The 27,231-nt window shown below is 39.8% G+C and overlaps 1 protein-coding gene across 1 annotated transcript; it reads right to left on the bottom strand.

The window, feature by feature from the left end:
• Positions 1–14,826: 14,826 nt before the first annotated feature.
• Positions 14,827–20,096, bottom strand: cxcl12a (chemokine (C-X-C motif) ligand 12a (stromal cell-derived factor 1)). Its single transcript, XM_028423000.1, has 4 exons — positions 19,958–20,096; positions 18,451–18,568; positions 17,487–17,570; positions 14,827–16,062 (listed from the first exon to the last, which is right to left on the bottom strand). Exons 1-4 carry the CDS (start codon positions 20,022–20,024, stop codon positions 16,035–16,037), a joined length of 297 nt encoding a protein of 98 aa, XP_028278801.1. The 5' UTR covers positions 20,025–20,096; the 3' UTR covers positions 14,827–16,034.
• Positions 20,097–27,231: the final 7,135 nt, after the last annotated feature.

Below are 27,231 nucleotides of genomic sequence, written 5' to 3'. Positions count from 1 at the left end.
CCTGGTTAAAGGGGGTCTTGTTATCTTGCCACATGTTTGTAATGACCTGGAGTCTCTTCAGAATAGACAGTGATACAGTGTGAGGCACAACAGGAAAACTGGAGTCATCAGAAAAATACAACACGTCTTTCCACTGTGTAAACAACACAGTTCTTGTAAGAAGCTGACCGCATCTCTGCTGCATGTAAACACAGTTATGTTTATTGTTTGACCGCATTCCCATTCACTTCCATTTTCATTACCCTCTTCAGACAATGAACTAATCAGTTTCTTTTTCCTATGTTTAACAAAACAATAGTGTAACTTGGTATAGAAAACATTTGGTATCTGTACTACAGTTTCTTTATATTTTGTTATGGCAGATGTCCTACAGTGCTGTACTGCACAGAGATTTGTGTTATACTGTAGCAGCTGTGGTTAATGTGCAAATGTGGATAAAAACAACCTTGAGTGTGATAGCGAGGAGCGGAAATGTTCAGAGCATTTTCATTTGGCAAGGTCAGCATATTTCATCACAAAGTAATGACCTATCGTCACATTCATGTTCCCTTGGAATTACAGCATTATCAGGGTAGCTGAAAATGAGAGTGCAGAGACTGCAAATGGAGGAAAGAGTAAGAAAGAAGCTCATCAAGCTGCTGTAGAGTGTATAAAGGGTTAAAGGGCTTAAAAACATTTTCCTACACTTCTGCCAACAGGTTGTTATAAAGCTTACACGGCACATAAAGTCTGTATGAAACAAGGAACAGACGCATTTTGAAGTCAGTATTCCCTCAGAATAATCATTATTAACAGTATGTCTGGTGTTTGTGTTGTTAGTCTGTCTGTTTTTCAGGATGTGGATGGATTTTGTCAACATGATGGTGTGACAAGAGTGCAATCGTGAAACTTTACAGACGATAGTTGAGATCAGAATGAGGGGCATGTTGGTATGGGGCATGATAGGTGTGTGCTTAATGCTCCGGAACCTTAGGAAAATAAAACCTGACATCCATTGTGCAAGCCTACAAATTCAAATCACTAAATCTTATGCCATATAAAACACATAGGGGAAACCAATCAAATGTGCCTCTCTTCCGTGGCCATGCTGTGAGCAACCACACTAAAAATATTCCAGAAAAGTCTGTGCTTACAGACAAAATAAAGCTTTATTTATTATTACTGTGCTACCCACAGTTGCACTGCATCAACAGAACTGTGTGAGGTCTCACCTGCTCATCAGATCTGATGCTTTGCATCACACAGAAATGTGTCTGACTGACAATTACCAGTAAAACAAAGCAGCTGATTTAACAGCATGTGTTGTTTGGATGCAAAATATTTTTAGTACAATGGAAAACTCTTTGTCTCCCACAGAAATGAAACACAGATGTTTCTTTTTGTGTGCTTGTCCAGCATGATCTAATGCATCGTTCTCGTCTTATTTGTCAGTCAATAAAGGAGTGTCGAAGTAGTTCTGTGTGAATGCTGGCACAGTCATGCTCTCATTGCTTCACAGAGCTGGCACGACGTCCTGCTCTTAGTAAGCTTTTGTGGAACACCTCCCTTCCCCCTGGGAAGCACTGCCCATTAAAAAAAACTCACCCACAGATTTGTTTCTGTGAAAAAAAGCATTGATGCTAATTAAATAAATAAAATAAATGAACTGGATATTTGCCACCTGGGCTGGGCAAAGAGGTTAGGTGTTGGGCTGCAGAACAATGCTGTGTGTCATACTTCTGTTAGCACACTTTTGCCCAGTACATTATGGTAACATATAACCCACCAGTTGCTACTTTGGCAAGGTATATATCTTCACATAGTGAAGACATATACGTGATAAGACACCAATGTGACATCTGCTTTATGCGTAAGGCTGCAACATGTAGTTAATTTACGGTATACAAAAATTGTAGACATGATGACGCCCTGTTTGAAAGGTAGTGACTGAGACTCATCTATACTGATGCTGCCAGCCTAGAAATAGCCTGACCCATAACCCCCCCTGGATACTGTAGATGGCAAACTATAAGTTTATTTTGTTAGCCCTGGACAGAGACAGGCTAGCTGTTTCCCGTCTTTGTCCAAAGCAGAGCTTCTGACTGAGCCAGCGGCCTACATTTATACAGACAGATGGTATCAATCTTCTCAGCTAACTGTCTGCCAGACAGTGGGCAATATTGAAGACTGTGAATTATTATAACCTTGACATCTTATAAAGATATTTTCCAATATGATTTTCTCTTTTTTGCACCACAAATTCTATACACTCCTGACCTTGAAATCTAAAAAAATATCTAAACGCTTGAACAATGCTGTGCTTTTGTTGTGTGTGATTGCGTGAACCGGCCCTTTAAATGTTTCTCACAGCAACATGTGCTACACTATGCTTTGAAAACATACTGTTTTATGTTCCCTGACATGATATTTACTCCACTTACAGATAAGAAGAGACAGTTACACCTCTCTCTTGTGTACAAATCATTTTTAATAGGGCATAAATCACTATCTGTTGTCTGTGTTGAGAAGCTTTTTTCACACTTGTGAGATGTAACATCCTCCTCCTCCTCCTCCTCCCCTGCAGGTAAATTCAGATTTCTCAGGGCTTCTTGTTGACTCAGCTGGGGTCAGTCAAGTGCTGCTGGTAGACAGAACCTCTCATTTGTCCTGCTGTTATCCACCAACAGCCCTTAAAACCTCTTAAGCTCTTCTTTATTATCCTTAACACTTGGTGAAGGCCACACTCCACCTTCCTGTGCTGTTCTCTCTTCCCCTCTGCTGCGCTCTCCCTCCTGCTGCCTCTCCCTCTCAGCTTCCCGTCATCTCTTTTTCTCTTTATACATTTATGTGTTACTTTTTGTTTAAATGCACAAGTGTTTGAGGAGCCCCTCTGAGAGGTCAGAGGTCAGAGGGGTTTTGTGGCTCTGTTTTACTAGTTCTCCCAGAAGGGTTTTTGGAGGTTCCTGAGACTAAACATCTAAACATCCTCTCTAATGCAAGCAGCTTGTAGCAGCCTGGAGGTCCAAGTGGTGTGTTTGTATACATTTTAACAAGCCTCCTCAGGCACAATGCTGCATTTACTTTTTATGTTTTTTTTCAGATGGGATTTTTTCATGACTATGAAGCAAAATTTGTAGTCTTTGTATTAAAACTGTGTCATCAGTGTAGCTTAGTTTCTCCTTCTGAAGTGCTTCTTATTTTATGCCTGCATGAGCTGTCAACACTGCAAATAAATCTAGTTTAGTCTTAGTGGAGTGCTTAGTGGAGTGCTCAGTGTCCTGCGATCTAAGATGACTTTAGATGACCTTTAGATTTGTGATGCATCACACAAAGATGGTACAAATTTGCACAGTTTTAGAACATGATCCCACCCCGCTTGCGGCTGCAAGTTATCACTTGACATGACTGTTTGCTTGTTGTCTATTCATCACTGCAGTTTGTATTTGTCGTACCAGCCAGAGGCATCCGCAGGTGAAGTTTTATTAGATTATGATCAGTGGCGAAGGTCCGCTGGTGATTCCCTCAGACTTAAACTTTAGTGACAGATAACAGCCTCTGTCAATGAGAAAGACAAATAAACATCCACTCGAGCTCCCCTACGGTTACATCTGAAAACAGATCCTCTCTGCCTCCCAGAGCTAAAATAACAAACTGAATATCTGTTTTAACAGATACCATCCCTCCCCAGAGAGCTCATTCCTCTGGTGAAACGGTGAGTCCTGTTCCTGAGTTCCCCACTGTCATGACAGAAGATATCATGAATGACATGAGCGCAGTACGACACATATGGACGTGGGGTTTTGTAATGTGGCTATAATGGGTGACAGCATGCTACACTTTGAAGCTGTGAAGGTCATTTCCAGTGCAGTTATGTGTACGCTTCAGTAATCTGTCAGTTTTAATTTCAGCACCTGATTTTGATTTAGTTTGAGTCTCCCTGTCTGGGTTGAGTGACTAGAGAAGGCTAAAAAATGAAAATGATGCATTTTGTTGTTTGGTTAGTATATATATATATATATATAATATTTATATTATTTTAATTAAGTTTTGGCCCCACTGGTAGGTTTGTTGTTATTATGCATAATATAAGAGTACACAGTTTAGTCCTTAACAACTAAACATGTGCATATTTCTAAATCTGTCCATGTTCATGGGTAGGACCTCATTGACTTGTTGAAAAATGATGGCTGCACAACATGAACAATTTTCCTAGTAAAATGTGCTTTTTTGTTAAAAATGTATGCACTTTAACATGATCTTTATGTAATTTTTGATGCATAACCTTAACATTTTTGATCCTATATCCAGCTGAACCCTAACACTGGGTGAAAACGAAACAGTTTGTGGTGTCAGGGGTATTGGAACCTTAGAATTCATCCGCCAACCTCCCTGTTTTCTCCTTAATTGTCGGACTTTTGTGGCTGTATCGGTACTGTGTTTGATGACGTTGGGCAATACGTCTATTTCTAAGTTAGCATAAACATAACCATGTGTTGTATCTGGCAGAGGCATTGTCTAAATTGTGTGTGCGTTTTGTTTTTATGAGGACGTGGAGCAGATCACATTTTTTTAGGTGTTACATAACTTTAAATAGTAGTTTAACGTAAAATCTGCATGTTGATGCTAGACTTGTCCTCATGGTGTCCAAGAAAATAGAGTCACAGACTGCGGCGAAGCTTCCTGTTTTAATCCAAACTGTGATGTTTTCCTGTAATTCCTTGGGGTTTAAAATCCTAAACATAACCAACAGTGACAGAAAGAGAAAAACATGAATGAATGTCTGGTATTTGGTTATTACCACAAATCATCACACCTTCTCTGTTTGTGGCATTTATCTATATTTTGACCAGCAATGACTAAAAAACACATGTTGTTTTGGACATCAGTGAAAACCTGACCTGTCATTTTTGCTCTCTATGATTGTTATTGGCATAGTTTTTCATAATAAAATCAGTACCGGTGTGTCTTTTAGGCATTTACTAGACAGTCAGATGTTTCATACACAGACATGAGGAATATTTTAACCATTTGGTTCAATATGGTTTTACAACTGAAAAATGTGAAGCTTTATTGAATTTGATTTCTTCAGCCCCAAAACCATCTTTTATGAGGAGTAGCGTCTAAATCTGTTAGACTCAAATCAGGATCAGCTCAGTTTAAAATGCACCTCACACATCTTCTTCAGTGAATGGAGACCATCTCAGTCCAATGAATACCTACTGTGTCACTGACCGCCACTAAAAGACGTTTGTTCCATGAGTATTCAGCCTAGTTGACAATGTTTTGTAAACAGAGCAAATATATTCAGTTGACAAAGCATCATGTAAAACTGTTGGTAGGTTTATAAGTTATCCTGCTGATGTGCCCAAACAGACAAAATAAGAAAGACAAAAACACCACCTCCTCAGTGGAGGTAAAAACATTTTCCCAGAACATGAGAAACCTAAACAAAAGATTCTCCTCCTTTGGAAGGTCACTGGCTCTTTCTTCAAATTTAACCCTTTTTATTATTTTTTTTTTTAATGTCGAATGCAAGCGGCTTATTTTTCATGAAATAAAAATACTTTACTTTCAGTGTGGGTTAGTCATCTCTGCTTGTGGTGGCAGGTTTGAGTAGAGGCTGGTGCATGAGACTGTGAGGCATCACTGCAAGAACAAACAGAGAAGTGTTTCCAGATCTCAGGGTCTGTGGTCGTCTGTTGAGAGAGAAGCTACTGACCTACTGCTGTGTGTGTGTGTGTGTGTGTGTGTGTGTGTGTGTGTGTGCGGGCGGACACAAACCAAACATGGACATTTTTGAAAATACTGCCAAAGATAAATCTACAAACACAGTTCTCAATTTCCAAAAACATTGTCCTATTTTTATTCACAACATCATGATGTGTCAACTTGAAGACTTCACATGGAGTGTCATTCAGAAACCACAGCAGAGGTCAGAAACTGAAATTTGTAGTTTTAGTTTTAGAATGATCACTGATGTCTCGAGAGCCAATTCTGAGATTACAGTATCTTGAGATCTTGAAAATCCTATTTTAAGTTTGATGAATTCTGACATTTCACATAAAGTTAATTTTCAACATGTTACCTCTGTTTTGGTCCATTTATGATATCTTATTTCTGTTTATGGAGGAGGAGTACATGGTTCTGATGTTAGCCTACAGAGCCTGTAAACTGACTGCAGAATCAGATCACTGCATCAGCAGCCTGAGAATGCTGATGACTCTCTCCCTCCCTGTATGTGGGAAATGTCATGCTTTACTGGACACAAAGAGCTGGGAAACAGTCTTATTTGGAAAAAAGAATTTCACTGGCTTCCACATATTTTTTCTAAACTCAAAGAATTTATTATCAGGAAAGAAGATTTATGAGCAAAAAAACAGATCCAGAACATGTGGAGAAATCTGATGTGTCCCTCATGAAATATCAGAATCAGGTAAACTGTTGCAGATTTTCTCTTTTATTACTGCCAGTGTTTGCGCAGTACAATTTCATTTCCACGTTCTTAATTGCTGTATAAACACAATATGTACACAAAGTAATGAGTCTGTAAAAAAACAGCACATAGTGCAGTTTTCAGGTTTGTCCCAGGGACCACAAAATCAGTATAACATGGATGTAACCTTAAGCATTTTCTGGGATGTAATTATTGAATGAGACTGCAATAATAATAAGTGCTTCACTCTCTGGAGTGAAATTAACAGGCCTTGAGAAGGTGTGAAATGCTCTTTCACCCCAGAGCCACTCACACACAATCCAGCCATTTATGCCTGACACACACACATTCACAGCAGACTACAGGAATATTTATATGATATTATACAGGATTTATTTTTCTCTTTTTTCTTTTTATCACTTTGATTCTGTCATTTTTTTCTGAATGAATTCTTCTCCTTGCCCTCCTTTTCCCTTTCCTACATAATTTACTGACCTGAGTCTTTTTATTATCCATTAAAACAGAACATTTCTGTATGAAGGACAAGCATGTGAATTGTGACATGAGCTGCCCAATATTGTCAGCAAACTGAAGAGCTGTGCCTGTAAAACACGAACAAAGACAAATAATATGCCACATAATATGTCAGAGCTAAAACACATCCTTTTGTGTCAAGCTTTGTTTTGACAAATATTACCCATGGCTTTCAGTGTTAGTGCACTTGAATTTTTTGTTGACAACACTCATTGTCTTATTAACTCTTGATGGTTTGATGCAAGTAATAAAACCCCAGCAGGGGGTCGGTGGCCGAAATGAGGCGTGCACTGGCACAACCATCAGAAGCGAGCGCAGGAATGGATGACACAGCAGCTCCTTTCTCAGGGCTGAATTAAACTCCAACAGCTAAAAGAGAACATAGAGATTTGTCCACAACTGTGAAAATTACAGGGCACTTTGAAGGTGGGAGGACCCCCGTTAGCTTGCATGTGGTGTGTATATTTTCTGTCAGAAACAGAGGCTGTCAGTGTTGATGTGATTATTTCTGTTTGCGGCCTAAAAAAGCTGGCAGCGAGCTTGTAAAAGACAGTTATGGATGGATACTTTGTGAAAGTTTGACAGGAGACAAGCAGACTTTTTTGTCTTGTGCATAGTTTATTTTGAGTTGAAAAAAATGCCACAATGTGTAGATGTGTTATTTCGAAGGCCTCGCTTTGTGTTGTGTAGTTTTCTACTGAAGTTGCTAGCCAGCTTGCCTTGGACCATACAGCACTTCTATGTGATGGTGAGTCTGTGTAGTGCCTTATCTGCTATCAGGCAACTTACGGAAAAGACATAATGCCACCTAGAACCCACTGCCAGTCATGTTGATGGGCATGGAGTCAATGAATGAAACACACCTACTTCTGAATCAGGTCATTTGCCAAAATGTTAACATATTCCTTTAGGGGCCAGAGACAGAAAAAAAGTTTCTGTGGATTATTCAGATCATCATTCCCAAGACTAGCAGTCCACATTTTCCCTTTCTGTTCTATTCTTGCTACAAAGTCTCCAAATTAGGCCAACACTGCAGGCTCTCATCACTTGAAAATGCACTCTCCACACTCAGACATCTCCAGCTGTGGTTTGTATTAAAAAGTACACAAAAGAGATGAGAGCACATCTCGGTTTAAATCCATGTGACAGTTGGAGTTTGAGGAGAAACAGTTCACAGTGCAGCTTTTTGGTGCAGGTGGAGAGGCATCTTCAGTTACACTGACAGACATGTTGGCTGATTTTCCAGCTTTGTTCATGTTTGTAGGATCCAGGATCTCTTTATTTATGTGATTGTGTGAGGGGATACAGCAGCAGCACAAGTACTGCAACGATAAATAACCAAATGTTATGTCCCCTGTTAAATGAGTGCTTTTTGACTTTATCCAGTGCATGTTGACGCAGATTATCGCTTTTCCCCTCAGCGGCTTATAATTTGTTTTCACTGACCATTTTAGCTATTGAATACGTTGGAGCGGTCAAACCGCAGAGAAACGTTTTGCCTTGTTTCCACTGTTTGAACATTTTGTTGTTTCTTTTAGCATATTCATATTTGGAGAAAGTTAATTTTTTGGAGTGCTGACATGAATCCAAACAATGTTTTAGGACAAATATTTGTAACTCTTGCAAAACTCAGAATGCAAATCAGACCAACTGTTATTGTCAGTATTTACATTGCATTGTTAGTATAATCATGCTTCTCTTAACTGAATCTTCCACAGTAGTTTTCCAGCTGTGTGGTGTTAATACAGCTCTGCTTGCAGCTGTTAGATGTCACAGATTGCATTTTATCTTTCATCTGGTGTCTTCCTTTGGTTTTCTTTGGTCTTTGTGCCAGTGTACACAGACGTTAAAAATACATGTAAATATTTGTTTATAAAGAACGCAGTGTTAAACTGTATTATTAAGGTCACTCGTGTGGAAACCTTGACATTCTGATTTGTGAGCCTTCACAAAGAGGCCAATAGAAGACAAATGCTCCTCTGCTGCCAAAGTCGGCCGTGTTAAATATCTTCTAGCTGGCCTGTGTTGTAATACTAAAGATCACCACTCATTCTCTTTTCTCTAGTTGGCCATGGCTTTCGTGTTCTGTACGACGTGAGCTTGGAAGAAGAACACCCAGAGAACTGTGTGCTTTGATGATTTTCTTTTGTAATCACATGATTTTCCTTAAAATATTAACTTGCAGTAGCCAGACACAAGCCGTCTTAACTGGGGCCAGAAAATAAACACACTACTAAGAAGATCTCCTTTATGTAGGCCTATAGTACAATTCATACCAGATTGATAGAGAATTCCTTTTAGTCTGGCTATTAGAAAGCCTTTGTTCCACTTTCTTTGATGTGTTTTATGTAAACTGCAACAGACAACTGGTTTGTCTATGAGGTTGTGCTCTCTTATAACAATAGATGTGATTCAGGAAGGCCTCATGGAGTTGGCCAGATGGATGGGAGCAAATACGTCAGGCAAACTGCAAGGTGGATGGGCTTTAATATTCCTCTACGCTCAAGGCTGTACAACTTCACAACTCCCTTGGTGTGCCTCCTGTAGTTTCCTGCATAGAGACTGAGGAGCTCTGGGGCAAGTTGTAAAAGACAAGTTGTAAGCCTGGCTAGACGTGTGTGTGATGTGAAGCCATGTTTAGTTTGGATGTTGCACTTCTGGACCTTCAGCCAAAGAGAGTAATGATTTTCATTTTGGCCCAGCCATGAAAAAGGTCTGGCAAAGCCTGAAGTATAAATGAAAGTGGAAATACTATTTTCATTTTTTCCCCTAAACATTTGGTTAAAATGTTGCTCTCACTGATTGTCTAACAACAAACCGTTGATGAAGATTCTCAGTCATCCAGGTCATAATTCGTAGAGAAGATTGAATCAAGGCGCCTGTACTTGTAGAGAAAACTCTACAAACAACAAACAGTATTCTTTCCCCTTTGTTTTATTAGTCCTCAGAACAGTCAAACATCATAAAATACTGTCTTTTTCACATGTTTGAAGCTAAATTTAGATACACAGAAAGATGGCAGTGCTCTAATACAGTGGTGCATACATGTCTTATGCTAGTGTAGTAGTATAAGTAGTGACACTTATGTTGTCAATATAAAATATTTAGGGTGAATGGCCAAGAAAACGGTGGGGAAGCTTGTTGCAGAAAGATATGCACAACATCATTAGCATCGATTATTGACCATTTAAAATGTAAATGATGTAAAAATGAAGCAACAATTCAATACTATGCATTCCTTTTATTGTAACTTAAACGCAAGACTAGAAAAGGAACTGTTTTGTTCAAAAGATTTTTTTTTTAAACCTACCAATACACTTTTGGCCTAAAGCTATCATTAAGTCAAATTTCATGTCTACCACTGAGTCCTGTCTTTTGGAGAACATGCTTTTGTTCAGAAAATCTGCCTTTACACAATTTGGTTCTTTTAAACAATCCTTGTCAAATTTAAAATCAGGTCAAAACAACACGACTAACTATCTAATGAAATAAAGACAATCCCACATATCTGTGGGGTATCCGTTACATCAAAATGCTGTTCAGATGTATTGTGGGTAAAATGAATGTTTATTCATTTTTTAAAAAAGAAATTTCAATTGTTTGAGGATGAATAATGTTGGTGGATGCCATTAGACATCAGACCTCCATGTTGGCTGCATATGGACAGACACATGCTCAGGCTCTGAGTCACAGGGCAGGCCAACAGAGGAGTCTCTATAGTGAACACTCTTATGGCAAAATAAAGCACTTTGTGGCAGTGGAGAGGAGGCAAGTACAGTATATCGGCTCCATCCCTAGATAATAGCGTAATTGTTTCTTTTTTTCTTACGATTAGTCACATCCTTTATGGTCTTTTATTTTTCTCCCTCTTTGGGTATCACATGGCGCCCAGAGCTACATGTTTGAGGACGTTCAACACACCATTCATGGAGGGATCATGGATACACCAACCAATTAGGATGTGGGTGATAATCCTGAAAGGAATGGAGATGAAGGGGAACCCAGTGTGTGATATGTGGGTGAGGTTTTAAAGTTGGTAGTGTTTCAGCTTCACTGGGCCCCACAGACTAGAGGCCTCCTACTGTCCCACTGGGTGTGTGACTCCTTTGTGTCTCATCCATACCTAACACCCAGATTCACACTGAAGGAATTTGGTCCATATCTGGGTTTATTATGTTGTAGGGAAGGCCCCATGTCCACGCTAACATCTGTGTGGAGATGGCTGGAGCTGGGACTCATAACCTTTCCAATATTAGCACATGAAAGGTAGAAAGGCTGCAGGAGGCTGCTTTTAACTGCTCATAGAGGCCCCTCTATTAGCCTCCCATTCATTCACAAACAGACACACACATGACGCTGTTTTTACACACACATGTTGGTCACTTTCAACATCCGCCGCTGTAACTATAACTCCTTTAAGACGTTCAGCAGTCATAATTATGATTAATGCCCCACTGGGTCACTGGCTGTTTGAAGGCAATTAACAGCCCTTTCAATGCACAATCAACAAGTCGTTTACAAATCATTACTTGATTCGTGGAAACGGGTTACGGGTCATCTGATACAAGAACAGCTATGAGTCTGCTAATGTTTCCCTTGGGGAGCGAAAGCTTAGTGCACACAGTGCCCCAAGACAGTGGCCTGGTCCGAAGGAGACAAGGGAGGTAAATAACAACAGAAGGAGGGGCACTGTGGTTGAAAGAGAGCAGGAGGTGTGGACACACACACACAAAACACTTTTATCACAGAGTGGGGATAAAGTTGGCTTGTTTGCTGCAGTGCTGAATGATGGGAAAAATGAGTACTCACAGACACAGAGAGATGTAAATACTAGATTCATAAAACAGTATAATATTGCCTGAGCTGGTAAAATCCAGATTCTGTCTGTGTGGACTTACAGTATGAAGGAGTTCGATGACTGATGGTTAATGTAAATAAAATGACTGATTTCAGAGATTATAAGAGGCCCAATGTGTTTATTTACATTAAATGTACTTTGGACTGATGAAATAATGCACTTGGTCCCATTAGTCTGGCCTCTCTTAGGTTCAAAGGATTACAGTTTTCAGTGGTGAAGCTTCAATTACTTTATCATATATCAGTTTAAGAGTAAGACTTATTTCTGTTTTCTGTGTCTCATTAAATATGTGTTGCATCTGAATAACGGTATGGTTCATCCAACCCACCAGATGGCTCAAGTCTAACAAACTTCAAGTAAATGGAGAAAAAGTTGGTGCACACCAGAGAGCATTTTTATGGAGTATAAATAACTGAAATGTAAGGTCTGTTTGTACTCATATCCCCATCCTGCCAGTTCAAACAATTGCTCAGTAATGACCTGATTTTTCGTTTCGCTGTCAGAGATCATTGTTGTGCAACAGCACAACTTTAGTCCTCCTTCATCAAACCACAGCAAAGAGAAAGCGTCTGCATTTTGACCACCTAAAACGTACCGCAAGACAATTTCCCTCATCCCTTGATATTCCGGGTGGTGACAAACTGTAACAACTTCTAAATTGCTGTATGTAACTGCCAGCATGGCTAAACGTACAGATTTGAAGTTCTGCTTGGAGTCAAGTACGTTCGTACTGATGCGGAAACACATATATCAACACTGACCTGGGCTTACTTTACCACCTTGTACTTTTTACTAGAAACTAGTTTGACCGTTGAGGGCATTGGTACCTTGTTGAAGTGGCTTTCTCTGACCCCCGTTACCCTTTCGCGCACAGATGTACACACGGTGATTGATATTTTATATTTTCATGCTCAGCTTTTCATGATGAATAACCACTAAGTGGAGTTTCATTGGCTGCACATCTGGGAGCCCTTACAGCTAAAGATGGAGGGAACATGGCCCGTGATTTTAATGAGCACATGCACTCCACTCGTCCCTTATTTTTGTGTCATTCCACACATTTCACGTGATAAATCTGTATTCATCTGTCAAGGTGTCAGTTCTGCGTCTGACATTGTGGTTGAACTCCAAACCCCAACAAAGTTTTGAATATGAATTTCATATGTCTTCTCCTGTCTCCTACATTCCTCGGCCTTTGAGTAAAACAGAGCGGCGATATAGCTGAACAGTTCATACCAAGGTGCTGAGTAGCCTTATATAACATTTTCATATATATATTTTTAGAATATTTCACAATTGTTTTGAGACATACGTGAAACCTTGAATATTTGCTTTAATGTTTTTATGCACAGCGTTGCAGAGAGTCTGATTGTATCTGTGCTTGTCACTCAGGGCTGCGATGTTTCTTTAGGCTCAGTGCCACAGGGCCTCAAGCACCAACAGGGTACTGACGAACATCAGTGATGTAAATCTGCCAATTATTCATATAACCATGTTGTTCTTTTTCCATTTCAGTGAGTTTGATGTGCAGATGCATTAGTGTTTTAACACATCTCATTCACTTTCCGCGGCTTCTAGCTTAACATAGGCTTCTCTTTATATGTTTGCATTAGCTGCTTTGTTTCTCAGACACAACGCATTTTATATGAATGACTTAGCTTTACAAGCTATGTGTGATATTCTTGACATTTTTCTTGCATGCTTTTGTATGTTTTCTATTTGCAAGAAAAAATACTATGCACATAAAATACCTTTTACATCCCACATTTGCAAGCTTCATGGGACCAGTCAACACACCTGCATAGTTTAACTGGTGAGAGCTGGCAGAACTCCCAAGAACACAGCGGATTATGAACTATTATAAACAACTGCTTTTCATTAGAGAGCATTTCACATTTGTCTGTGTTGCAACAAAAGATTACAGTATACTGATGACAGAAGGCAAACGACAAGTGAGCTGTTTACAGTGACTGGTGTCTGAATATAGCTTCGTTAAAATCAGTCCTCTAAAATGTACAAGTTTAGTTGAGCTAGCAGACTGCCAGCTCACCCGTTGCTATCATAGCTTTTCATCTATAACAACTACAGTCTTTTTGGTTGCACGTTGTTTTCTATGCTTAGTGCCATATTGTATTTTTTTATTTGTTTTTAATTTTATTATGAATTAAAATATCATTCAGTGTATTATGCAACACTATATATGTGAGAAACATAATTTAGAGGGCATTTTTCTGTGAAATTTTTAAAGTAACTCTTCCGACACTGGCTACTTGTCATAAAATGTTTAATTGACATTTTGAACTTTGAAATACAAATGATGTACAATGAAAGCAACATTAGACAAGGAGCCGAACCTCACATTACTGAAAATGAAAATGTCTGCTTCTAACCTTCACACTTTAATCAGTTCAACACAATCAATCGAGTCATTGATTGTATCAGACCACCTTTCCATATGTGAGCTGCTGACTCTGCTTTTCTCTCTTTTAAGCTGGATTTCAAAGCTAATCAGTAAACACAGCAAAACGGGCTGCGAGTCATATCCCTTTATCTGTCCTTTAAGTTTCAATCAGCACACCGCTCACATCACATACACTACTCCGCCTTATATAATGCCCTTAGAGGGGAGTTAAAAGTTCATCCCTTTAGCTCTAATGTTTTCCTAATGACCGCTTGTTGAGTTAATAGTTAAATAGCAGGCAGGATCATTGTCCTTGCCTTTCATTTGCCCCTGTGAGTAAAGCTAAACACATGTTCGCACATCAAAGTCTTAAATTCACCCTCTGACCTACTGGTACAGTAAGATTACAGCAGCTGTGGTGAAGTGCTCGCTTTACACTCAATATAAAGATGTACAGAGTCATAAACAGTGTACATGTGTGTGGGTACAAGTGTAATTATTTATGATGAAAAGGCTCATAACATACAGGAAATCATAGATTAAAACAGTAACTAAAGATTTCCTTTTTTTTAACTGACCAGCTTTATACAAGTTTAACAATAAAACGCTGGATGGCTCAACTGTGAGAGTACAGTTCCTTCATTTAAATGTTTGGATTTAATATATAAATGCAGAAGAGTACAAAAATAAAACATTTGTATAATATAAATCTTACATATGACAAGTAAATGAATAGATGGACTTACACAACTAAATAATGCAGCTACACATTCAGTGATCAGAAGAACAGAAAACATACAAAAGACAGAGCTTAATAATAAGAGTTAGTCATTCTTTTTGTTAAAATGTGAATACATCAGATATAAAGTGCTATCTGCATGACAGTTGTAGGTAGTCACATCGATGTACAGATTTTTACTACTTTGTCTACTTTTTTTTTAATTCATTGTTAAGAATCTGTTGTGCTCTCTAGTTTCATAACAGGATGTTCACCACCACCAGTACAGACATGTCCTGGTTTGTTCTTCCCATCCCTTGTTAATTGACACAACTTCACGATTCCAGTAAATTTCAACTTATTGGTTGCCCAATTAGAAACAGTTTGTGAACCAGATGTTTGGCTTTTCTGAAACAACGGGGAAAAACCAGACACGGATAACGAAGGGTCGCATAATCACCACCAGAGAACAGCTCAGGAAACGCTCAGGCTCTTTTTTGGAATCCTAATTTCCATCACAAAAACATTGTAATTGCCATTTTTATTAGGATCTTATATTCAGTCTGGGGGCAGCTGGCACCCACTGAAATTCCTTAAAGTCAATTAACTTGTTTTCAAGGAGACGCTATACATTGTTCATTTCTTTGTACAATTTGAAAGCCAGATGACATATTTAAGAGAATATATTTATATTCCTTTGGATCAGCAGACCACAGGATTCTGCTACTGAAGATGTTGGCTCATGTTTGTTGTGGAGAAACTCTCCCTGATCTACATCTGAATGACAGAGAAGCCAGAGTGACAACAAAATAAAAAAAAATAGCTCTTTACTGTTAAAGTCCATTAACACAAAAAAAGTATATACACTACGGTTAGACACACATACACTCACAGATATAATTGCACTTTGCACTTATAATATGGTGAGAGTGGTAATGACAGGTGGTCAGGTGTTCATGGTGAGAAGTGGTAGTTTCATTCCATGCAAGAGAAGGTGGCAGCAGGGCCGCTGGGATAAGTGCTGTACAATATACCAGGTGATCTCATGTCACGTTACATATCTGTGATGGTGGTCCAGATCCTCGGTGCCAGCTCGGGAGGATCTCTGGGTTTAGATGCCATGTTTGGATTTCTTCATCCTGGAGAGGAAACATAAGTTGGATATGAGGAAAAAAATTCTCCCAGTTGTTGACTTTGAACACAGAAATGACTGTTAATTTGTAAACATTGCATTGAAAATTAATGAGCATTTTATTAAAGTAGCGATTTCTGAATTCACTTAGTTGCAGGCTGTCAAATAAAAACAGCTGCCTCATGTTTATAGGGCCAAAATGTTTTTGACCTGCAATCAAGAGCTATTAAACCTGATCACTTTAGCTGCTGCAAAGCTTGTTTTGCTAAATTGTATGTCTAAAGATATCACTTCATCGTCTGTTCGCAGCACAATGAACACATAACTCTACATACATTGTATATTAAACACACAAACAGTTCGGCATGGGTGGCCTGTTTAATTATTGTCTTTGGAATACTCACATATAAGAGAAAGGTAATCATGGTTTTGTTTAGCAGACTAAAGAGCAACATAATGCAGGAGTTACAATCGTGTGTATTTCTACACATTGTAAATAGTTTATCCCTCCTCCCCTTTGACTCAACGTGTAATTGGAAACACATTAGGTCTGATCCATTGTAAATGAGCACCATCTACTCTCTACACAGGCTGCTTTTGTCATGTAGAGGACTGTTAACACCTCAAGAACTCGGGGGCCACAGTCATCAGTGAGACAGACGGGGTGACTGCGGCACAGTCGGTGCATCACTCACTATGTATTAAGTGTTGGATCAATAGCAGAGGTGCAGAAAGACAGTGGATTTTTTATGTTTCTATAGTGCACAGTTGTAAGTGCCCCAAAATGGCAACTTAATCCCTTCTATAAACCTTTTGGTGCCAATGTTTTTCAGAAAAGTGTCTCCTTCCCGAAGACAGGAAGGAGACAGTTGACTTTGGCAGTGAGTTCCATCCCTTTATATCTCAGACAAACTGTAACATGAATGCAGAATGACAAGTTGTTGCATTTTACATTAAGAGGCCACGTATCACCTTGCACTTTCTGTCACTTGTAAATCTCCATTGGGACTGTTTTTATGGAGACCTGGTTCTTGTACTAACTGTGATGACCAGGAATGAACCCTGCCTGCACCTCAGTGAGAGCACATTTAATGTGGTGTTAAAACTTGTGTGTCATCCCACATTAAAAGCCACAGGTAGTGTGTGAAAGTAGAATCAGCCTTTAGTCATGTACCAGCATGTACTGAGTTTAGGCACCAGTGTAAATTGAGCAATTGGGAGCTGTCACTCTCACAATGGCTGACTAGTAGATGTCCAAATGCGCATTTGTGCTTTTGCATTCATGCATTTCTTCACTTTAAATTTCTATACAGTGGAAGTGATGTTACAGTAATCCAAACGAGTGATCTGTTATCAGGCCCGCGATGGCAGACAACGCAAATGTGTATTGAAACCAAACAAAACAAACCAAAACATATCCAACTGACTTACTTGTTGATAGCGTTCTTCAGGTACTGCTGCAGCCACCGGACCTCTGGGTTCACACACACCTCTTTGTTTGTCTTCAGTTTGGCGCTGATCAAGAAAAAAAGAATTTCAGTGTTATACCTCAGCTGAAGATGAAAGAGTGACTTATCTGAAATCAGCGACACATTGCTATCAATTCACACTGAGCCGTGAGTTTGTCACACGCAGACCTTTTCACAGTGCCATGTTAATTTATGAATCTTCTATCCCGTGACACAGGCAGTTCTTGCAGATATTGGCCCCTGATATTTAAACCTTGATATCTAATGAATGTGCAGTAAACACTTTTAGAAGTCAGTACCTAAAGGCTACTCTCTAAATCCAGCCTTACCCTGCAGTTATTTAAAGTATAGGATCACATGCCTCTGCGTGGGTGACCAGGCCTCCTTTGTCTACATGTCTTGTGTTTGAGTAACAAAAGATCTATTTTTTGTATGACCTGCCAATTTTATGTTGTCAAACTTTCCATTATTCAGCCTTAGTCCTTTCTAACGTAACCAATTGCCGCTCAATTTCATCTGCAAATTTACTCCACACAAGCTGTAACAATAAATGAAAGGTTGTAAGCACTGTGTGTATGAGGTAGAAACCCCGCGTGACAAGCAAATGAGAAGCAAACCCGATTACAAAACCCACAATTATTGCTTTCCTGTTAAACGCAAAACTGCATCCAATTCCCAGCTCCTTTTCACGTTCACTAGTACTCAGGCACTTCCTGTTGATGTGTCAGTCAGTGTGGGCCAGTTGTAAAAACGTCTCGCGCTCTGTGAATGTGGGTGCGACCGACAGAGGGGCGTATGTGTACACATGCATGCACAACTCTTTTCTCTGGCCTGTCACCTCTTAGAGATTGATGGTGAGAAATGTCCAACAAGAATGAAACACAACATGCTGCCACTGACGTGAATATATATAAAAAAATACTCACATCACTTGGAAGGGGCAGTTCGGTGTGTGGATGAACCTCAGCTCTCGGATGTAGCCTCGTGGGAGGTTATTGACTGTTGAGCGACAGTAGCATCTCTCTACCAGGCTGATGGGCTTTGCTGAGACACACAAAAAAAGAAGAGATAAGTATCAGTTACATGAAGCAGTATTCACAGCAATATGTGTTTACAGGCAGCAATGGAACAGAACTGATGATCTCCTCTGAAGAGAGTGCACGGATCTTATTCAGGAGGAATCACATTAAACAATAATCAAACTATAAAATATGATTAGAGAGTCATCAAGCACACCAATAAAGACATTATTATACCGTATCCTATAATAATGTAGTTGAAACATGAACACAGACCTCTAACACCAACAAAAACTGTCCATGCCCTCTGCAGCAGGCACAGACCAACATTAAATCAAAGTCCTGTATTTAAACCTCATTTTCTTGTTTTTGCGTGGCTCACAGAACACACACACACTCATATCAGGACTCACAAACACTGAGCTCTTTCAGTCATGCACAGTGTGCTGTGTGGTCACTAAACGTCTTGATGAATGTGCATACTTTCTATAACAACTTTCAGGTTTGAGCACATGAGATGTGGATGATTAATGTAGAAAAATAAAAGTAGCCTATGTGACAAACTTCACTTTGAGGAGGTCATTGTGATAATGAACATATATTTTAGATTAAGTAAATCTGTTATTTTTTTTGTTCTAAATCATTTTAATGATGCAAACTGCGGGTCAGGCAAACATATGGTGAGGGGCACGTCCACAGATTAACTTTATGCTAATGCTGTTGACACCTGATCTAACGGTATTACCATGATAAAGGGCGCAACACCTTCGAGTTGTGGTGACTGATGTCGCCGCAAAGACTAGCTGAAGCTTTGTCTTATAGATGGCTCATTTGTGCATAATTAAATGAAAACAAAAGCCCGTACTAATACACGCGTTGAGCCGGGATCCATCAGGGATTTTTTTTTTTATCTACAAAAACATGTGCAGCCAGTTGGTTCTTTACGCATGGCAGAAAATGCGTTTTCCACGCTTCAGCACAAATCACGCATACATTAAACATCTGAATAAGATGTTTTTAAAAATGATCTAAATAAAATAAAGAGGTCTTGCGTTTATTTGACATTTGTTTTAAGGAAATTTGCACTTACTTGCACATAATTATTTGAATCGTCATCTGTCATCTGAATTAATTAGCAATAATTTGGGATTTCGGCAACTTTTTCTATAGGGCTTGGTGATACACGTAAAACACACAATATTAATAATACACACGAAATAATATCAGGCTACTTTTCATTTAGGTAACTGGTCTGTAATGTAAATATGGATCCGTACGCTGATGCACTTTTTTCACATTTTTGCAAAAAAAAAAAAAAAAAATCATCTCAATTGCCAACAAATAAGTGTCTTTATATTGGCAGCTGCAAAAAAAGCCTAAACCAGAATAAAGCAAACAGAAAATATGTTCATACCTTGTGATGGAGGCGCATACATCAGCACCGTGAGGGCAGCCACCACTGCCAGCAGCTTCACATCCATTACGTCCGTAATCTCACCGCGATCTGATCCTGTTCAGAGTAAAGTCCGGAGGAGTTGTGACAGACGGGACGCTGCCTGAGTGTTAAATCACGCACCGCCTGTCAATTCGCACGAACAACAAGCTGGCACTTCCGGTTGAAGATTGCAAAATAAAAGCCATCGCTCAGGTGTTTCATTAACATATATTAATCAAAGGATAATATTTCACATCACATCTGAAAAGAAAAGCTGTCATTTGCATTTAGAAGACTTGTCCACCTTTATCATGACAGCTGACTCATATTGGTTGATTGTGATGCTTTTATTTTGTAAGAGTTTTTGTGTTTCCTGTGCTATTAGACGTATTTCACTCCCGCAGCCAAATTACGCACAAAAGATCATCAAGCCACCACGACCCCCTGTACACTCTAGCGAGAAACATCACATAATACATAAAAAATATCATACTGCTGACATAAATGTGTTGTGAAAGTTTTGGCAAAGAGAGCAAGGTTCACAACAAACTAATTGGAGTTCAACACACAAACACACCAGTCAAGTCATGGATACGCCTTCCACTGCTCAACATGGGCCCACGGCTATGAAAAGAAACTGGAGACATTTGTAAGCATGTGTTTGTTTTTAGTCATAGTGTGTCCTCTCATGGTCTAAAATTAATAAAAAGCTAAACGTGTAATTGGAGAGGACTCACATGTTCTGTTACAGAGGTTCTAAAAAATAAAATAGAAAGGATTGTAGGAGAACACACACACACAGCTCCCTGCTTGTGTTTGGACACTGAGATGAATTCTTCTCAGTGTGAGTGAATTCTTAAACAATTGACTTTATACAGCCGGCTGAAAATGTCCAAATTTAGAGTGAGTGTGCTTGTGTGTGTGCTGTGTGTGCATTGTTGTGTTTGGGGGGTATCATTAGTGTTATTTAACAGGATGCAGATGTGAAGTCAGCTTCCAGACTTTGGCTTTCATCGTCCTGCAGAACACTACACTGTATGGTAAATGTGTGTGTGTGTGTGTGTATACAAGCAAATGTGTGCATTCTGGGTGTGTGCATGTGGGCGTCCAAGTGTGTTCTTGCTCCTGTATTCCCCACTAATACCTGTTACATAGTCAGACACACAGTTCCACAATGTAAATAATACTCTCGACTCTGAGGATAACAAAAGCTCATATTTACACAGCCTGAAATGTGTTTTGATACACTTTTTTGTGAATCTCAGAGCAACATGAATAATGTGAATAAGTGGTTATTTTAGTACTTTTCTGTTCTTCTTGCTTTCGTTTTTGAAGATATGTCTCTCATCACACAGCTGTGGGAAAGCAAACCACCTGCTGACAGCACACTTTGTCATGAAAATGAGTGTGGAATAGAAAAGGCTAGTTCAAGGAGAATAACAGTGTTTTACACTTGTGATTTACTGCATGCAGCTAGTATTAAAAGTAACGTACAAATGCTCTTTTGTGTAAGTTCTGTGGACTGTGTCTGAGTGTTAATATGCAAGATGTTAATAACGATGTGCCTTGACAACCTTTTTTGGTGGTGGTGGTGGTGGGGGGGATCTATGAGTGTTCATAATTTTGTGTCTGTCTGAGTCATTTAGTTCGATATGGGGCAGACAGTCTGTGTTTTGGATCTCAAACATCATTTTAAACGAAGCCATGGAGACCAGACAGACAGGAAGAGATGCACACACGGTACAATCAGCTGACAGCTGAAAGGACATATTGACTTCTCTCACAAGCCACAAAGGCTGACTCCAAGTGTGCGTGCGTGCGTGCGTGCGTGCGTGCGTGCGTGTGTATTAGAAAGCAAAGCAACCAAAGTGTAAAGCAGTGCAGTATGAAAGCTGCAGTATTTGAGCAAGGTTCTCCCAGCTTGGAGTGAAGGGTAACTTCAGAGGGTTTTTAGATCAAAGTGTTCGATCACAGCAGCTCATCAACCTGCTCGCACTCACACAGGATGCCTGATGTGTCATTACAATGGACTGTGAGCCTCCACAAACAACAAACGTGCACAGTGCAGTTTGCGCAAGCATATGCAAATGGAAATGATTTGTCTCAACACACACACACACACACACATGCAAGCACCCACACATGAAAGTTATAAATGAGGGCCAACCTGTGACATGTCAAGGGAGAGAAGTCAGAGCACATCCAAGTATTTCAACATCTCTGCCACAATCAGGGAGATTTACTTTCTTCTGCAGAGGTGAATGGACTGTACGAGTGTGCGTTACATAAGAACATTTGGCAGCGTATTCTTTTATTCTTGCATTAACAAGTTCGTGGCCTGCATGTCCCAAAATGAAAGAGTTCTTCTCACAGCACAAGGAGTCATTTATGTAAACTTCTTCCAGTAACTGCAATGAAATGAAAAGTGAAAGAAGATCACTTAAGGGTGATTTAGGGTCTCGGTGACTGTTTTGCATGGTATCTTTCTGTTGATGGTAGTGCAGATGAAAAAACAATGCATGCTACCTGTTACTCACACCTGTTTATACGACTTCTAGTGTTCTGTTGCCCATCTGTCCATCGATCTGTTTCAGGAGGTCTCGCTCCAGGGGTCCATCTCTTGCTCTCTGCATGAGTCGTTTCTTACAGAACTCCTAAAGAACGTGGTAAATGCTTTTCTGACTGTAAAATGTAAATCACACTTCAAGTATTTTCTCTGAAGCTCCGACAGCAGAGCAGGTGTCCTCCAGGATTTTTATAGAAACCCTGAATATCAGAAAAGGGAATAAACAAAGGATAATCTTATTTTCTAACTGCACCACATAAGTGGAACAACCTGCAGAAGCTTGTAAATTTAGATAAGCTATTTATTTAAGATTCTTTTAGCAGGCATAGTGCACTGTGAATGCATATGCTTTCTATAAATTCATGTTCGATGATGCGTATTTTAACTTTATGTGCTTTTGTTGCTTTACACCAGGCTGTCCTTGGAAATGAAAGCTGGCTCTCAGTGATGCTCCAGGTATTTATTGTACTATAAATGTGTACATGTCTTTTTCCCATGCATGCAAACACACTACTCATTTCTCTCTTTCTGTTGTTCAATATGTCTCTTCAAAAGGTTTTTATGTTGGAAAATAATAAGAAGTTAGTTATAGTCAGTTCAACTTGAGCTTGTGTCTGTGTCAAAAACACAGATCGAGACGAGGGTTAAACAGTTTGGTTAGTATAACACCGCTTGGTTTCCCATCTTTATGTCATCATGGCTTCCACACATGAATCTGCACGCTGTGGATGATGAGCTGGAAAAACACAAATCTGTCACATGCCAATAGATTGTTAAACATTCCTTAACTGCTATTCACATCTAAAAAGAAACCATGTAGCTCCAGGGGGGCTGAAGTATGGATGGCTGAGCGTATTATGGTGGAGTTGCCAGTTTCCATAGATCAGACTGAGGGTTGAGAATGTACAGGCAACTGGCCCCAGTAGGGGATCTGCCACTGCTGCATTGAGGCTCTGTGAGGCTGAGGGCCTGCTGGCTCAGCCTTTTGTTTGGTTTCCTCTACATCCTCCAGAGAGTCACGAGCCCTGTGCCTTCATACCACCATATGGACCACCTCAATGGCCTGTCAACAAAGTCTTTAGCTATAGATGTTGAATCAAAGGAGAAACAATGCTCTGGACAATGGCTTTATAATGACTGGCAAGTGTTTAGATGCTCCAAATACAGCCGTGAAAAAAAAGTGATTTTCTGCCCCAGTTTACCTCATCTAACTGCTATTCAAATATTATGGCAAATTTCCAAGTCCAATAGTGTCTCTACATTTCCCTTGCGTCCTTAATAATTAGTTTTCTCTGTTTTATTGTTTTAAATAAGTTATAATTTGTGTCAAATTGTATTTATTGTCCTCCAAAACAGCTCGCAAACCACTTAAAATCCTTCCTGCGTCACAAAGCTGTCAGCGAATGAATGCTTTAATTTTTCGTTTTTGCAACAAATTAAACCTGACTCAAGATGCTGTTTCTTGTTGTGCACAAAAAATAAATAAATAAATATCATCGTTTCTGCAGGCAAGGCACCAGAGATGACTGGCATATTAATAAGTAACAGCGGGGTGAGTTTTTGAAATAATAACAGCAAAAAACCTTCTCACTTTACATTTTAACCATAAAGTTAGATTTAAAGCAAATGTCAGATATGCTAGTTTTTTATGGTTTCAGCTGTGAGTTTATGCCAGAACATGAGGGAGCCACAGCTGGTGTGAGGCTGGATGGTTTGCTGGCTGGTGGTGGATCCATGGAGTTTGACACATGGTGCTGCCCGACCACGGGAACAGAAAGACCTCAGCTGCTTCTGTGATTCTGCCCCAGAGGAGCCGAGAAACAGCTCAAAGACATATTGACGTTTGGACTAACGCTGCTGAATCGTCTTTTTGAAGTCAAGCCTGGTGATATACCATCGTCATGCAGTTATGTTTTGTGTAAACCAATGGAATGCTGATGTAGTATATCATCTTGATTCTTTCATAAAAAAAATCTGGGGTGCGTTTCTCATAGAGATCTGTGACTCACTCACAACATTTAGAGCAATAAGTCATTACAATGAGTGTACAAGTTAGGTTCAGTTTTGTTTCTTCACTGTAGTTTCTCAATTCAGCATAGGTTGTAATAAGTGAACCCTGATCTTGTATATAGAGACACAGTTGTCCACATAGTCACTGTGTTGTGACTGTGCATAAACACACATTAAATACCAGGACAGATACACATACACAAAACACACTCTTTCTCACAAGCGAAAACTCCCACAGTTTATTTTGTCACCGAAACTGAAAACCACAACACAAACAATATGCCCCACGTTTCAGCCCAGGCCACATGTTTAATCCTTGACAAAGGAACTGACACACAATCCCTTTCCCCCCTGTTCAGTCTCCTTTTTTATTTTCCCTATTTATTTTAGCCTCTTTGGCTCTTAGATAAGTCAAAGCGTCCTCACACAGTTGATGTTTTTGGCCAGTCCTTAAACCTGATCCATTTGTGTGATAAAGAGGCTTGAAAGACACATGGACCCTGTTAATATTTCATTATTCATTTATTCCTGTGTGTCACAAAGCACAAGTGTTATCCACTACGCTGATTCCGTCTGTCATCGGGCTGGTATGTGGCCAAGTACTCTAAGGTTTCTGAGTGCGAGAGGAGCTGCAACAGGTGAGTAAGTGTCAGAAACAGCTGAGACCTCCTCAGACATAAATTACCACATGTTTCCTTGTTTAGAGTAAAAAGTAAATAATGCATTAAACTCACTCATCATACTGCTTTATTGTGCTTACAGTATTATAACAGTATTTTATTACAGTTCTGCATGCATAAACAGCCCATTGACACAAGAGACCTGCTCTAAATATTCAATAATACAACACTAATAATACATAAAGTGCCCCAGACCATACAACCTCTCAGGTGCCTCAATACAGCCTCATTTTTATTCTACTCTGACACTATGATCTGAAGTCGTCCTCAGGCTCCCAGAGAGATAAACTTACATTTTGGAAGTCATATCAGAAATTCATCACAGACTAATGAGAAGATTGAGAAAAACAATACTGGCTGGAAAAAAAAGAAACCTGCACACTGTCCAGATTAAAAATAAATACATGTGGAGCAATCGATATGGCCTCCAGTCTCTCTGGGTCATGAGTTTAATTTGCTAAGTGCACTGGACACATACTGTTTCCAATGCTTATATTTAACCATGTGATTATAATTTTAGTACTTTCCCCTCAATTTAGGCACAACTTTCCTCATTCTCCCTTGCCACCTCTGTTTGGGGACAACCCCCCAGGTCCTTCTATTCTCAGTCCTCTGCTGAGCCGTAACGCCACAGCTGCTGTCTCTTTACTGCTTTACCATGCCCAGGTCACAACATAAAACACTTGAAGAGCATTTAAAGAGAGAGTGAAGGCTACAGCTGTCAATCAGAGCAATAGAGCGGCTTAACATGACTGTCACCTTTGTGTCTTCGCTTTGTAACTTAGCAGGCTATAATGATAGGCAGCCATGCCGCTCTGTGTGTGCTTGAGCACAGGTCTGTAGCTGCAATCAAAGGCCTATTAATCAGAGTGAGGAAACGGCACCGGCAGAGGAGCGAAGACAGAGTATCTTGTCCTCTTTCACATGGACAAATACAAGATATTGTTACATGCTGCTCACCCTGCATGGCAACTTTGAAGTAACTCCCCAGTGGGGAAACTGAAGGTGATTTTTCACAATGACATAAATGAACATGAGGAGGATTATGTCCGCAGGCATGGCCTGAACACACAATCACATGCATATGGATACAAAGACGCAAAATGTGATATAAAAAGAAAAAAAACATTGTAATTGTGGTGTAGACAAAGTTTTGGCGTTATCAGCATTCCATGATAATGATGATTGTGTGAGCGATGAATGTTGACATCAAGGTTGGTTGGCCTAGAGTTATTTGCCCCTACTCCTCTGCTATTCTTAATAGACCGTGTGATCCCTTAGGCCTCTCGCAGGCTTGCTTAGAGCAACGTACGTACGTCACCGATGTTCTCTAAGGAGCAGAGCGGGTGACAAATGAAAACGGGATATGAAGGAGAATACTGGCAGAAAAGAGAGAGAAAACAGGAAGCAGAGTCAACAGTGGGTAAAAGTAGAGGAGGGGTGGAGGTACAGATGATGTTGAGGAAAGACAAAGTAACAAGAGGTGAGGGAGAAAAATGAGCAGCCAGCTAAAGGCCTGTTTCCAGAGCTGGCTTTGATTAGTGACTGTAACCACGCTCTGTTCCTCATTAACTCGCCACAGCGTGGAGGTGCAGCATAGGGAGAGCTGACTCTTTCTGAGAGGTTAGGCAACGCAGTCTAAATTCATCCTCTGCATGTCCCCCTTCACAACTAAGGTTACCATAATTCAAAAACAGCTTCTGATCTGATTGATATTTCCACTGTGGGATTCACACCTTTTAGTGGTGTAAAATGTATGTGTTAGAATAAAATGATCTACAGTGGAGAACAGAAGGCCTTCCAGCGATAAAATACACTGGTATCTTCATCAATGAGGCAGGACTGAAAGAATTGCCACTCCAGAAATCTTCATTTTCATCTGGCTCCACTTACAACTCAATTGTGATCTTTTCTGTGTAGAAACACTAAGCAAGCCGCATGATTCTCAGTTGATGTGTTGCTTCACTACTAGATGCTTGCTGCTTAGAATTTGATAC

Source organism: Parambassis ranga, chromosome 15 (genome assembly GCF_900634625.1).
Source record: "Parambassis ranga chromosome 15, fParRan2.1, whole genome shotgun sequence".
Classification (NCBI taxonomy): Eukaryota; Metazoa; Chordata; class Actinopteri; family Ambassidae; genus Parambassis; species Parambassis ranga.
This window is presented reverse-complemented; position numbering and strand designations above follow the sequence as displayed.

What these genes read in the sequence shown, in the direction of transcription:
- cxcl12a (XM_028423000.1), bottom strand. Translation starts at nt 20,024, where the DNA reads ATGGATGTGAAGCTGCTGGCAGTGGTGGCTGCCCTCACGGTGCTGATG. An exon ending in GTATGCGCCTCCATCACAAG is followed by an intron (nt 18,569 to 19,957) that starts GTATGAACATAT and finishes TGTGTGTCTCAG; the next exon opens with CAAAGCCCATCAGCCTGGTA. An exon ending in CTGAAGAACGCTATCAACAA is followed by an intron (nt 16,063 to 17,486) that starts GTAAGTCAGTTG and finishes TTTCCTCTCCAG; the next exon opens with GATGAAGAAATCCAAACATG.